We start from the raw sequence: 14,949 nt of genomic DNA, 5'->3' as shown, positions 1-14,949 counted from the left end.
GCCTACAGTCATCTCCTTTGCCTACAGTCATCTCCTTTGCCTACAGTCATCTCCTTTGCCTAAAGTCATCTCCTTCACCTACGGTCATGTCCTTCACCTACGGTCATCTCCTTCATCTCCTTCGCAAGCAGTCATCTCCTTGACCTACAGTCATCTCCTTCACCTACAGTCATCTCCTTCACCTACAGTCATATCTTTGACCTACAGTCATCTCCTTCACCTACAGTCATCTCCTTCACCTACAGTCATCTCCTTCACCTACAGTCATCTCCTTCACCTACAGTCATCTCCTTCACCTACAGTCATATCTTTGACCTACAGTCATATCTTTGACCTACAGTCATCTCCTTCACCTACAGTCATCTCCTTCACCTACAGTCATCTCCTTCAACTACAGTCATCTCTTTCACCTACAGTCATCTCCTTCATCTCTTTCACCTACAGTCATCTCCTTCATCTCCTTCGCCTACAGTCATCTCCTTCACCTACAGTCATCTCCTTCAACTACAGTCAGGATCATAGCATGATGCAGTAGAGATGCGAATTCCCCTTTTCTGCTCCAGACCTGTTATGTCCCAGTCCGCCTATACTAACACAGTGGTTTAACACAGGAGACAGAGCTGTTATTATGTCCCAGTCCACCTTTACTAACACAGTGGTTTAACACAAGAGACACAGAGCTGTTATTATGTCCCAGTCCACCTGTATTAACACAGTGGTTTAACACAGGAGACACAGAGCTGTTATTATGTCCCAGTCCACCTGTACTAACACAGTGGTTTAACACAGGAGACACAGAGCTGGTATTATGTCCCAGTCCACCTGTACTAACACAGTGGTTTAACACAGGAGACACAGAGCTGTTATTATGTCCCAGTCCACCTGTATTAACACAGTGGTTTAACACAGGAGACAGAGCTGTTATTATGTCCCAGTCCACCTTTACTAACACAGTGGTTTAACACAGGAGACACAGAGCTGTTATTATGTCCCAGTCCACCTGTATTAACACAGTGGTTTAACACAGGAGACAGCTGTTATTATGTCCCAGTCCACCTTTACTAACACAGTGGTTTAACACAGGAGACACAGAGCTGGTATTATGTCCCACATACTTAACTCATGTACAGTATGTAAATCTGTTTCACATAGACAGGAAAATCACACATCCTGGCTCTTCAGCTAATAGTATCGGTCTCTTTCCTCTTCCTCAGAGACAGCATGGCAGATTTTACAGTTCAGACGGCCAAGCACTCCAACCCTCCAATCTCCTCCACTCCCCTGCGTCCACCCAGCGAACAGCAGTCCAAGGACCGGGCCTCCAAAAGGCTTTCCTCCGAGTCCAACGGGACCAGCGAGGGTGGGGCAGGGTCGCGGACGCCCGTGGAGATAACCGCACTGGAGGAGTCATTCCGGCGCTTCGCCATCCACGGCGACACGCGTGCCACAGGAAAGGACATGCATGGCAAGAACTGGTCCAAGCTGTGCAAGGACTGCGGCATCATCGACGGAAAAACTGTCACCCTCACGGACGTGGATATCGTCTTCACTAAAGTCAAGTAAGGAAAGCTTTTCTAGTAGGCTGTGTCCCAAATGGCGTAGTAGAAATCTTGCAGCACAAATGGCACCCCATTCCCTAAATAGTGCACTACTTTTGACCAGAACCCTATGAAGGGATTAGGTTGCCATTTGAAACGCTGACTACTACTGTGAGCTCTTACTTGTCCTTATTGGAGAGAGGAGGGGGGAAATGGGGAGAGAGGAGAGGAGAGGGGGAGAGAGGAGATAGATGAGAGGAGAGGGTAGAGAGGAGAGGACAGGGTAGAGAGGGGAGGGTAGAGATGAGAGTATAGAGAGGAGATGAGAGGAGAGGGGAGATGAGATGAGAGGAGAGGTGAGAGAGGAGATGAGAGGAGATTGTAGAGAGGAGATGAGAGGAGATTGTAGCGAGGAGAGTGTAGAGGAGAGGGGAGTGTAGAGAGGAGAGAGAGGAGAGTGTAGAGAGGAGAGTGTAGAGAGGAGAGTGTAGAGAGGAGAGGAGAGTGCAGAGAGGAGAGTGTAGAGAGGAGAGGAGATGCCAGGAGAGGGGGAGATGAGAGGAGAGGGGGAGATGAGAGGAGAGATGAGAGGAGATGAGGGGAGATGCCAGGAGAGCAGACAAATACAGAGAGATAGTAGGATCCTCCTGTTATATAATAGTTATGTAAAGCAGACAGATACAGAGAGATAGTAGGATCCTCCTGTTATATAATAGTTATGTAAAGCAGACAGATACAGAGAGATAGTAGGATCCTCCTGTTATATAATAGTTATGTAAAGCAGACAGATACAGAGAGATAGTAGGATCCTCCTGTTATATAATAGTTATGTAAAGCAGACAGATACAGAGAGATAGTAGGATCCTCCTGTTATATAATAGTTATGTAAAGCAGACAGACACAGAGAGATAGTAGGATCCTCCTGTTATATAATAGTTATGTAAAGCATACAGATACAGAGAGATAGTAGGATTCTCCTGTTATATAATAGTTATGTAAAGCAGACAGATACAGAGAGATAGTAGGATGGATGGTTTGACCTGGGACTGGGAACAAGGGTGCCAGTATCTAGATCAAGCTCAATTTGCTGATCGATGGACTTGGAATTTGAATTACACATACTAACTACTGCTTCCTGACAATATGACATGTCAGTGTCTATTGATTTAAAACTAGCAGCATTGCCCCTCAGTAACAGTCATGTTGTGGTGGGTTGTTGCCCTCAGTAACAGTCATGTTGTGGTGGGTTGTTGCCCCTCAGTAACAGTCATGTTGTGGGGGGGTTGTTGCCCTCAGTAACAGTCATGTTGTGGGGGGTTGTTGCCATCAGTAACAGTCATGTTGTGGTGGGTTGTTGCCCATCAGTAACAGTCATGTTGTGGGGTGTTGTTGCCCCTCAGTAACAGTCATGTTGTGGGGGGGTTGTTGCCCCTCAGTAACACTCATGTTGTGGGGGGTTGTTGCCCTCAGTAACAGTCATGTTGTGGTGGGTTGTTGCCCTCAGTAACAGTCATGTTGTGGTGGGTTGTTGCCCTCAGTAACAGTCATGTTGTGGTGGGTTGTTGCCCCTCAGTAACAGTCATGTTGTGGTGGGTTGTTGCCCTCAGTAACAGTCATGTTGTGGTGGGTTGTTGCCCTCAGTAACAGTCATGTTGTGGTGGGTTGTTGCCCCTCAGTAACAGTCATGTTGTGGTGGGTTGTTGCCCTCAGTAACAGTCATGTTGTGGTGGGTTGTTGCCCTCAGTAACAGTCATGTTGTGGTGGGTTGTTGCCCTCAGTAACAGTCATGTTGTGGTGGGTTGTTGCCCTCAGTAACAGTCATGTTGTGGTGGGTTATTGCCCCTCAGTAACAGTCATGTTGTGGTGGGTTGTTGCCCTCAGTAACAGTCATGTTGTGGTGGGTTGTTGCCCCTCAGTAACAGTCATGTTATGGTGGGTTGTTGCCCTCAGTAACAGTCATGTTGTGGTGGGTTGTTGCCCCTCAGTAACAGTCATGTTGTGGGGGGTTGTTGCCCTCAGTAACAGTCATGTTGTGGGGGGTTGTTGCCCTCAGTAACAGTCATGTTGTGGGGGGTTGTTGCCGTCGGTAACAGTCATGTTGTGGTGGGTTGTTGCCCTCAGTAACAGTCATGTTGTGGTGGGTTGTTGCCCTCAGTAACAGTCATGTTGTGGTGGGTTGTTGCCCCTCAGTAACAGTCATGTTGTGGTGGGTTGTTGCCCTCAGTAACAGTCATGTTGTGGTGGGTTGTTGCCCTCAGTAACAGTCATGTTGTGGTGGGTTGTTGCCCCTCAGTAACAGTCATGTTGTGGTGGGTTGTTGCCCTCAGTAACAGTCATGTTGTGGTGGGTTGTTGCCCCTCAGTAACAGTCATGTTGTGGTGGGTTGTTGCCATCAGTAACAGTCATGTTGTGGTGGGTTGTTGCCCCTCAGTAACAGTCATGTTGTGGGGGGTTGTTGCCCTCAGTAACAGTCATGTTGTGGGGGTTGTTGCCCTCAGTAACAGTCATGTTGTGGGGGGTTGTTGCCGTCGGTAACAGTCATGTTGTGGTGGGTTGTTGCCCTCAGTAACAGTCATGTTGTGGGGGGTTGTTGCCCTCAGTAACAGTCATGTTGTGGGGGGTTGTTGCCGTCGGTAACAGTCATGTTGTGGTGGGTTGTTGCCCTCAGTAACAGTCCGGGGGCAGGATTGTTCACTCTGCTGTTTCCCCAGATGCCTGAGGTAGTTGTCATCCTCTACTGCCACAGGGTCCAGGTCATTTCTAGTAGAATGACCTCAATAACAACCCAACACACACAGACTGAAGCGTGCTTGTTGTGGGGTTCTGTGTTCCTATGTTCTGTGTTGGGTATTGAATGGTTCAGATATATGTTCTGTATGCTTTGAAAGGCATGGTGGGATGTCTATTGTGTTGATCATGAGTATTGTGCTCTAAATGTAGGTGAAGGAAGGTGTATCTACAAAGCATGAAGCTAAATGACAGGACAGGACAGGGCAGTCTGTTTTACGTGTAGTCATATTTGGGGAGGGGGGGGTTGTTTGCTCAAGTATGAAGCTTTAATGAAGTGATTTGTTTCATCCTGACTGAACCCTGAGATTAAAGATGATTCTGCTAGACAGCGTCAGAACAGACCAGTACTGCAGCTGGAGCCAAGGGAGAGAGCAGGCCATTCACACTGACAACTGAAAATTCCCAAAACAACTGAAAATTCCCAAAACAATTAATTTAGCAGTATTCATTCAGCAACAAAAAAACACAGCATTGGCCATTTGCAAAATGTATAAAAATGCAGGAAACTAGCTCCATGGCCAAAATGTACTTTAAAACTGCAACATCTCTCAGCTGCATGGCATAATGTGTACAATTGCAGGAAATTAGCTTTAAAACTGAAAGAAAATATTTGAAGGCTGCTGTTGTCAGTTGTGTGTTCAGTAGAGCAGTAGGCCTACAGTAGAATGTCCATATGTTAGAGAGAGAGACAGAGAGAGCAGAGTTTTGTGGGGGAGGGAATGTGTTCTGAGCTGTTTCTGAGGCATGAGCAGAGCTGAGCTGGGGAGCTGTGCGTGCCACCATGCCAGACATGATGCAGATGGAGCCTTTCTTTTAATCGGAGAGTCAGAGCTCACACAGCGCTAGCTAGGACATTAAGAATTTAATGGCTTTATGGCCACTGTCTGATGACTATATGGCTCAGTTAAATCCACATTTATTCAGGGTGGAAGTTGTCTACTGTACCATGCTATAGCCTATGTAATGAGGCTCTGTTGTCATGCCATTTCATGCTAGTGATGATCCTTCCCTCTCACTGACTAGACAACCTGGACTCAGAGCATTTCGTATTATTCTGTACGTAAAGCCGAGACACTCCATTTAATATGATGTTTCATTTCGTATGGTATTTATTGTGGATGTCCATCACCCATTTCATATGATACACTACAATACATGACCAAAATAATGTTGACACCTGCTTGTCGAATTATCTCATTCCAAAATCATGGGCATTTATATGGAGTTGGTCCCCCCCTTCACTGCCATGACAGCCTCCACTCTTCTGGGAAGGCTTTCCACTAGATGTTGGAACATTGCTGCAGGGACTTGCTTCCATTCAGCCACAAGAGCATTAGTGAGGTCGGGCATGGATGTTGGACGTTTAGGCCTGGCTCGCAGTCAGCGTTCCAATTCATCCCAAAGGTGTTGGATGGAGTTGAGGTCAGGGCTCTGTGTAGGCCAATCAAGTTCTTCCACACCGATCTCAACAAACCATTTCTGTATGAACCTCGCTTTGTGCTAGGTGGCATTAACATGCTGAATCATCTAGAATGTCATTGTATGCTGTAACATTAAGATTTCACTTCACTGGAACTAAGGGGCCTAGCCTGAACCCTTATTCCTCCTCCACTAAACTTTACACTTGGCACAATGCATTAGGGCAGGTAGCGTTCTCGTTTTTTGCATTGGGTATATTTACCATATCATATGGAGACAGAAACATAAACCTTTTACTGTATCATAAGTAGACATAATTGCAAATGATTAAATCCTTCCAATTGAAAAAATATATAGAATTTAGTTATGAATTAAACTTTAATTAAATGAGTTGACTCTTCACATGGATGATTTCACTGAACAAAAAAGAAAGGGAATATTGAATGATCCCCAATGATCCATCGCATCTCCCAAAAACATTTTCAACATACATCTGTAAAATGATAGTCTAGAAACTAAAGCATTGGTTGTCTTCCTCTCAGGCTTCCATGTCTTTTCCCTGGACCTCCTCAACATCCACCTCTTGAACATCAGCCTCATCTTCACTGTCACTTTCCAACCTTGTTGAGGATGGCTCGTTGTCAGGCTCAAAAAGCCTCACATTTGCCCGGATGGCCACCAATTTTACAACCCTTGTAATGGTCAGCCTGTTGCGTGCTTTGGTGTGTGTGTGTTCCCAAACAAGGACCAGTTGCGCTCTGAGGCGGCTGATGTTGGTGGGATTTGGAGGATGATGGAGGCATCAGGGGAAAGAGCCTCAGATCCACAAAGTCCCTTCCACCAGGTGGCTGATGAGATATGTTGGCACGACTGCCATATTGCATCTCCATCCTAAAGCCCTTGCTTGGAAGTGTACTTCGCCAGACTACCAAGAACCTTGCCCTCATCCAGGCCAAGGTGGCAAGACAGGATGCTCTTGCCAGCATACTTGGGGTCCAACATATATGCTGCGGCGTGTATGGACTTCAGGCAGAAGTCTTCACACTTTTTGATGTATTTCAGAACTGCAGTTTCCTCTGCTTGGAGCAACAGTGAAGTGGGCAGGGCAGTATGGATTTCTACTCTTACATCTGCAAGCAGAGTCTGAACATCAGACAGGATGGCATTGTCTCCCTCAATCCGTGCAATGGCTACTGCTATAGGTTTCAGGAGTTTCCGGCTGCTTACCACTCTCTCCCAAAATACATCATCCAGGAGGATCCTCTTGATGGGGCTGTCCATATCGGCAGACTGTGATATGGCCTTTTCTTGGAGAGACTCCTTCCCCTCCTGGAGACTGTCAAACATGATGACAACACCATCCCAACGGGTGTTGCTGGGCAGCTTCAATGTGGTGCTCTTATTCTTCTCATTTTGCTTGGTGAGGTTGATTTCTGCTATAACTTGATGACCCTTCACATACCTAACCATTTCCTTGGCTCTCTTGTAGAGTGTATCCATTGTTTTCAGTGCCATGATGTCCTTGAGGAGCAGATTCAATTCATGAGCAGCACAGCCAATGGGTGTGATGTGAGGGTAGGACTCCTCCACTTTAGACCAAGCAGCCTTCATATTTCGCACTATTGTCTGTCACCAGTGCAAATACCTTCTGTGGTTCAAGGTCATTGATGACTGCCTTCAGCTCATCTGCAGTGTAGAGACTGGTGTGTCTATTGTTCCTTGTGTCTGTGCTCTTGTAGAATACTGGTTGAATGGTGGAGATGATGTAGTTAATTATTCCTTGCCCACGAACATTTGACCACCCATCAGAGATGACTGCAATACAGTCTGCTTTCTCTATGATTTGCTTGACCTTCACTTGAACTCTGTTGAACTCTGCATCCATCAAATGAGTAGATAAAGCATGTCTGGTTGGAGGGGTGTATGCTGGGAGAAGAACATTCAGAAATCTCTTCCAATACACATTGCCTGTGAGCATCAGAGGTGAACCAGTTGCATACACAGCACGAGCAAGACATTCATCAGCATTTCTCTGACTACGTTCCTCCATTGAGTCAACAAAACTTCTGATTCCAGGAGGACCATGAGCTGTTGCTATCGATAAGGTGTCTGATTCATCATTTTCTGCTCAAATAGAAGTAGAGGGACTTTTGTCAGAGGTTGCTTGTTGTGAGCGCTGAGGGAACTTTATGCACTTGGCCAGATGATTCTGCATCTTTGTTGCCTTCTTCCCATATGATTTGGCACAGTATTTGCAAATGTACACAGCTTTTCCTTCTACATTAGCTGCAGTGAAATGTCTCCACACATCAGATGTGGCATTTCCCTGTAAAAAAAAAATAAAGAATACAATTCCATGTACAGATATATAGTTAACATTTAGATTAAACAACTCCTTTGTAAGATAAATGTTTATGGAAACAGGTGAATTAACAATCCTCGGTTAGCAAGCTAAAACCCACATGGTAGCAAAAACTAACTAGCAGAAGTTGTTAACAAGTTAGAAATTATTTAAACACACTTTGCTGTAGGCTACTATTTACTAGTTAACAAAAAATCATGTATGTCATATAAAATATATTCACCCCACCCAGTATTGTAATCAAAACTTACCAGAAAGCATGTAGTCCTTGGCTCAGCCAGTGTAGTAGTGTGGACTCAATAGCATCTCATTAGTGTGCAGATCTTGAGAATCAGCTGTACATGTGATGGAAGAATGCACTGCACATGTGATGGAATAGTGCACTGTGCATGCAGAGGGTTGCAATTACATTGAATTACATATAGTTTAACCAAAATATGCCACAAGACCTAGAATTGCCTTATGTGTATCCCACAAAAAAGGTTCACTGTTATAAGCTAACTTTTTTGATGAATTTAAGCAAAATTCCCAAAATTCCTGGGCTTGACTTCCCATGTAAAATTTCCGGATATTTTCCGACCCTTTGCAACCCTACTCGCAACCGATGATTTTTACGCTCTACGCACTTCCGCGGTCCCGTTCTTCGACCTTGTGTGGCCTACCACTTCACAGCTGAGCCGTTGCTGCTCCTAGACGTTTCCACTTCACAATAACAGCACTTACAGTTGCAGCTCTAGCAGTGCAGAAATTAGATTTGAACTGATTTGTTGGAAAGGTGGCATCCTATGACGGTTCCATGTTGAATGTCACTGAGCTCTTCAGTATGGGCCATTCTACTGCCAATGTTTGTATATGGAGATTGCATGGCTGTGTGCTTGATTTTATACACTTGTCTGCAACGGGTGTGGCTGAAATATCCGAATCCACTAATTTGAAGGGGTGTCCACATACTTTTGACCATGTAATGTATGTTACGAATTACAATTTGTATTATATGTTACGAATGTGCAAAGTGTACAATATGTTACCGAATTTGCAAAACGTAGGATATGCTACGAATTCTAGATAGGTGGCTAACGTTAGCTAGCTGGCTAACGTTAGCTAGGCTAGGGTTAGGGTTAAAGTTAGGTTAAAGGATTAAGGTTAGGGGAAGGATTAACTAACATGCTAAGTAGTTGCAAAGTAGCAAAAAAAGTAGTAAGTAATTGAAAAGTTGCTAAAATGCTGAAGTTGTTGGTGATGAGATTCGAACTCACAACCTTTGGGTTACTAGATGTTCGCGTTATACACCCACCCATCTACCCCGACCAAACCACCCTACTTTCATTTTTGCCTTAAGTAATCATCTGTCTTATGTAACCATACCAAACAACATATCATACTCATTTGAGTGTCACGGATTTACTTTACTATGTTAGGTCTAGTCTATGAGACCAGGCTGGACTAGCTGTAGTTCAGCACTATGGTGTCTACTGCCTACCCCAACCCCAACCTTACTGTGGTGAGCCAGGCAGCTGGATAGATATTTTATTTAAAAAAAATAATAATCTCCAGTAAAAACATAAGAAAGTAAAAAATTAAGTCCCATCCCATCTTTAACACGGTATAAAAACTATATCCGCACAGTCTAGAACCGAAAAGCTTACCAATCAGCTAGCCACTCAATTGTCAGTTGAATGATTTGTCCCAACCAGCCCCCACCACAGACCCAGCGCTGTATGTGTCAAGCTTCTCAGTGTAGGAGTGCTGATCTAGGATCAGGTCCCCTACTGTCCTTATTTGTCAGAGCAGCTCACAGATCACCTCTCCTGTACATAGCCCATCTGTAAATAGCGCATCCAACTACCTCATCCCCATACTGTTATTTATTTATTTTGCTCCTTTGCACCCCAGTATCTCTACTTGCACATTCATCTTCTGCACATCTATCACTCCAGTGTTTAATTGCTATATTGTAATTATTTCGCCACTATGGCTTATTTATTGCCTTACCTCCCTTATCTTACCTCTTTTGCACTCACTGTATATAGACTTTTTCTATTGTGTTAATGACTGTATGTTTGTTTATTCCATGTGTAACTCTGTGTTGTTGTTTGTGTCGCACTGCTTTGCTTTATCTTGGCCAGGTCGCAGTTGTAAATGAGAACTTGTTCCTGGTTAAAGAAAGGTAAAATAAATAAAAAAATAATTTATTGCGATCTAAAAGGCAAAACTGATCCTAAATCAGCACTCCTACGCTTGGTACATGCTGTGTGATATGTCTGATTCCTTAGCACGCTTTTTAATTGGTTTCCAGAAGACACAGAGCCGTCCTCCTCCTCTCCTCAGACACAACGTCCCAGCTGGAAGTCCTGTGTCCCATCTGACATTAGACAGCATGGAACAGGCACGGAGGAATGGAGCTCTCAACTGTTCAACACTGACGGATCGCCCAAACAAAATCACTCACTGAAGGAGTCAAATGAATAATAAACCCCTAACACGCCTGTTTACTGTGGCTTGCTGCTATGACAGCAGGTTACCCGGGGAGACTGTTTGGCTTTATAGCCTTTTGTTTAGCAGATTTATCACCACAGCAATGGTTGTTTGTATTTGTGTTACTATGCACGACGACGTCTGAACGGAGAAGCAGAATGGTGTATAGTCCGTTTAAACAGCCGTACGCATGGCCCCTTGGAGGGGAGGATGTGATTGGTTGAGCTATAATAACACCTGACATCATGTTGATGACTACTAGGCTGTGTACCAAATGGACCCTGGTTGAAAGTAGTGCATCCTTTAGGGAATAGGGACCTATTTGAGGGTGCCATTTGAGGGTGCCATTTGGGACGCAGCCCTAGTAGAAAGCAGAACATGGAACACCAGAAAATCAAAAAACTCTGTAGCCGAGAAGTTCACTTTCACACATAAACACATCGTCTGTCTCTGTCCAGGCAGTGCCTAAGATGCTTCTCCCTGTCTGTCTGTAGAGCACACCATCACGCAGCTGTGCACACAGCAGGGCCATCAGATAGCTGACATGTTGATGTTATCACACAGCAGGGCCATCAGATAGCTGACATGTTGATGTTATCACACAGCAGGGCCATCAGATAGCTGACATGTTGATGTTATCACACAGCAGGGCCATCAGACAGCTGACATGTTGATGTTATCACACAGCAGGGCCATCAGATAGCTGACATGTTGATGTTATCACACAGCAGGGCCATCAGATAGCTGACATGTTGATGTTATCACACAGCAGGGCCATCAGATAGCTGACATGTTGATGTTATCACACAGCAGGGCCATCAGACAGCTGACATGTTGATGTTATCACACAGCAGAGCCATCAGATAGCTGACATGTTGATGTTATCACACAGCAGGGCCATCAGATAGCTGACATGTTGATGTTATCACACAGCAGGGCCATCAGACAGCTGACATGTTGATGTTATCACACAGCAGAGCCATCAGATAGCTGACATGTTGATGTTATCACACAGCAGGGCCATCAGATAGCTGACATGTTGATGTTATCACACAGCAGGGCCATCAGATAGCTGACATGTTGATGTTATCACACAGCAGGGCCATCAGATAGCTGACATGTTGATGTTATCACACAGCAGGGCCATCAGATAGCTGACATGTTGATGTTATCACACAGCAGGGCCATCAGACAGCTGACATGTTGATGTTATCACACAGCAGGGCCATCAGATAGCTGACATGTTGATGTTATCACACAGCAGGGCCATCAGATAGCTGACATGTTGATGTTATCACACAGCAGGGCCATCAGATAGCTGACATGTTGATGTTATCACACAGCAGAGCCATCAGATAGCTGACATGTTGATGTTATCACACAGCAGGGCCATCAGATAGCTGACATGTTGATGTTATCACACAGCAGGGCCATCAGATAGCTGACATGTTGATGTTATCACACAGCAGGGCCATCAGATAGCTGACATGTTGATGTTATCACACAGCAGGGCCATCAGATAGCTGACATGTTGATGTTATCACACAGCAGGGCCATCAGATAGCTGACATGTTGATGTTATCACACAGCAGGGCCATCAGATAGCTGACATGTTGATGTTATCACACAGCAGGGCCATCAGATAGCTGACATGTTGATGTTATCACACAGCAGGGCCATCAGATAGCTGACATGTTGATGTTATCACACAGCAGGGCCATCAGATAGCTGACATGTTGATGTTATCACACAGCAGGGCCATCAGATAGCTGACATGTTGATGTTATCACACAGCAGGGCCATCAGATAGCTGACATGTTGATGTTATCACACAGCAGGGCCATCAGATAGCTGACATGTTGATGTTATCACACAGCAGGGCCATCAGATAGCTGACATGTTGATGTTATCACACAGCAGGGCCATCAGATAGCTGACATGTTGATGTTATCACACAGCAGGGCCATCAGATAGCTGACATGTTGATGTTATCACACAGCAGGGCCATCAGATAGCTGACATGTTGATGTTATCACACAGCAGGGCCATCAGATAGCTGACATGTTGATGTTATCACACAGCAGGGCCATCAGATAGCTGACATGTTGATGTTATCACACAGCAGGGCCATCAGATAGCTGACATGTTGATGTTATCACACAGCAGGGCCATCAGATAGCTGACATGTTGATGTTATCACACAGCAGAGCCATCAGATAGCTGACATGTTGATGTTATCACACAGCAGGGCCATCAGACAGCTGACATGTTGATGTTATCACACAGCAGGGCCATCAGATAGCTGACATGTTGATGTTATCACACAGCAGGGCCATCAGATAGCTGACATGTTGATGTTATCACACAGCAGGGCCATCAGATAGCTGACATGTTGATGTTATCACACAGCAGAGCCATCAGATAGCTGACATGTTGATGTTATCACACAGCAGGGCCATCAGATAGCTGACATGTTGATGTTATCACACAGCAGGGCCATCAGACAGCTGACATGTTGATGTTATCTCATGGCTTTGTATACAGTGTGGTCGATTCTCCTTTGACGCTCTCAAACTGATGAGGGGCATTAAAATGACAAGCCAAATCATGTCTTGAATGGCACCCTATTCCCTTTTATAGTGCACTACTTTTGACCAGGGTACTCAATAGGGAAAAGGGTGTGATTTGGGACAGACATCCCCATGTTTATGATGTAACATGGAGACAGAGGTCAACAGCAGCAGAATTCTCTCACTGAGTTCCACAGACTCTTCACTCTGTGACATCTGTAGTTTTGACATTTCTAAGTGGCTGGTTGGTTGTTTCTACATTTCAGGAAGAAATCCTGTCGCACCATCACGTTTGACGAGTTCAAGGCAGCGGTGGGAGAGCTGGCCAGCAAGAGATTCAAGGAGAAAACGGGAGAGGAGGCGGAGGGGGAGGTCTTCAGGATGATTGAGGGGAAGAAACCGGTCATTAAAGGAGTCACAGTAAGGTCCCAAAGCAGCAGGAAATGACACCCAATAGTACTGACGCTACAACAGATATGAATAAATACACAGATACAGTACATTCTGAATAAATACACAGATACAGTACATTATGAATAAATACACAGACACAGTACATTATGAATAAATACACACACAGTACATTATGAATAAATACACAGACACAGTACATTATGAATAAATACACAGACACAGTACATTATGAATAAATACACAGATACAGTACATTATGAATAAATACACAGACACAGTACATTATGAATAAATACACAGACACACTACATTATGAATAAATACACAGACACAGTACATTATGAATAAATCCACAGACACACTACATTATGAATAAATACACAGACACAGTATATTATGAATAAATACACAGATACAGTACATTATGAATAAATACACAGACACACTACATTATGAATAAATACACAGACACAGTACATTATGAATAAATACACGTATACAGACACAGTACATTATGAATAAATACACGTATACAGACACTACATTGTGAATAAATACACGTATACAGACACAGTACATTGTGAATAAATACACGTATACAGACACAGTACATTGTGAATAAATACACGTATACAGACACAGTACATTGTGAATAAATACACGTATACAGACACAGTACATTATGAATAAATACACGTATACAGACACAGTACATTAAGGATAAATACACGTATACAGACACAGATACAGTGCATTCGGAAAGTATTCAGACCCTTGACTTTTTCCACATTTCGTTACGTTACACTTATTCTAAAATGTATCAAAATAAAATAAAATACTCAATCTACTCACAATACCCCATAATGACAAAGCAAAAAACAGGTTTTTAGAAATGTTTGCAAATGTGTGTGTGTGTGTGTGTGTGTGTGTGTGTGTGTGTGTGTGTGTGTGTGTGTGTGTGTGTGTGTGTGTGTGTGTGTGTGTGTGTGTGTGTGTGTGTGTGTATGTATGTATGTATGTGTATGTATGTATGTATGTATGTATGTATGTATGTATGTGTATGTATATATATATATATATATAATTATTTACATAAGTATTCAGACCCTGTTTCTACAACTTGATTGGAGTCCATCTGTGGTAAATTCTATTGATTGGACATGATTTGGAAAGGCACACACCTGTCTATATAAGATCCCACAGTTGACAGTGCATGTCAGAGCAAAATTCAAGCCATGAGGTCAAAGGAATTGTCCGTATAGCTCAGAGACAGGATTGTGTCGAAGCACAGATCTGGAGAAGGGTACCAAAACATTTCTGCAGCATTGAATTTCCCCAAGAACACAGTGACCTTTATCATTCTTAAATGGAAGCTGTTTGG

At 44.0% G+C, this 14,949-nt stretch overlaps 1 protein-coding gene across 2 annotated transcripts in view; it reads left to right on the top strand.

The window, feature by feature from the left end:
- Positions 1-14,949, top strand: part of LOC106573570 (tubulin polymerization-promoting protein) — a 38,856-nt gene that overhangs the window by 19,870 nt on the left and 4,037 nt on the right. For both annotated transcript variants that reach the window (XM_045697000.1, XM_045696996.1), the window contains exons 3-4: positions 1,215-1,559; positions 13,421-13,574. In XM_045697000.1, the coding sequence (XP_045552956.1) occupies positions 1,215-1,559; positions 13,421-13,574 (499 nt within the window). The remainder of the gene's footprint in view (positions 1-1,214; positions 1,560-13,420; positions 13,575-14,949) is intronic.

Source organism: Salmo salar, chromosome ssa02 (assembly GCF_905237065.1).
Source record: "Salmo salar chromosome ssa02, Ssal_v3.1, whole genome shotgun sequence".
Lineage (NCBI taxonomy): Eukaryota > Metazoa > Chordata > Actinopteri > Salmoniformes > Salmonidae > Salmo > Salmo salar.
Note: the sequence above shows the minus strand (reverse complement) of the source record. Positions and strands in the feature narration are given on the sequence as shown.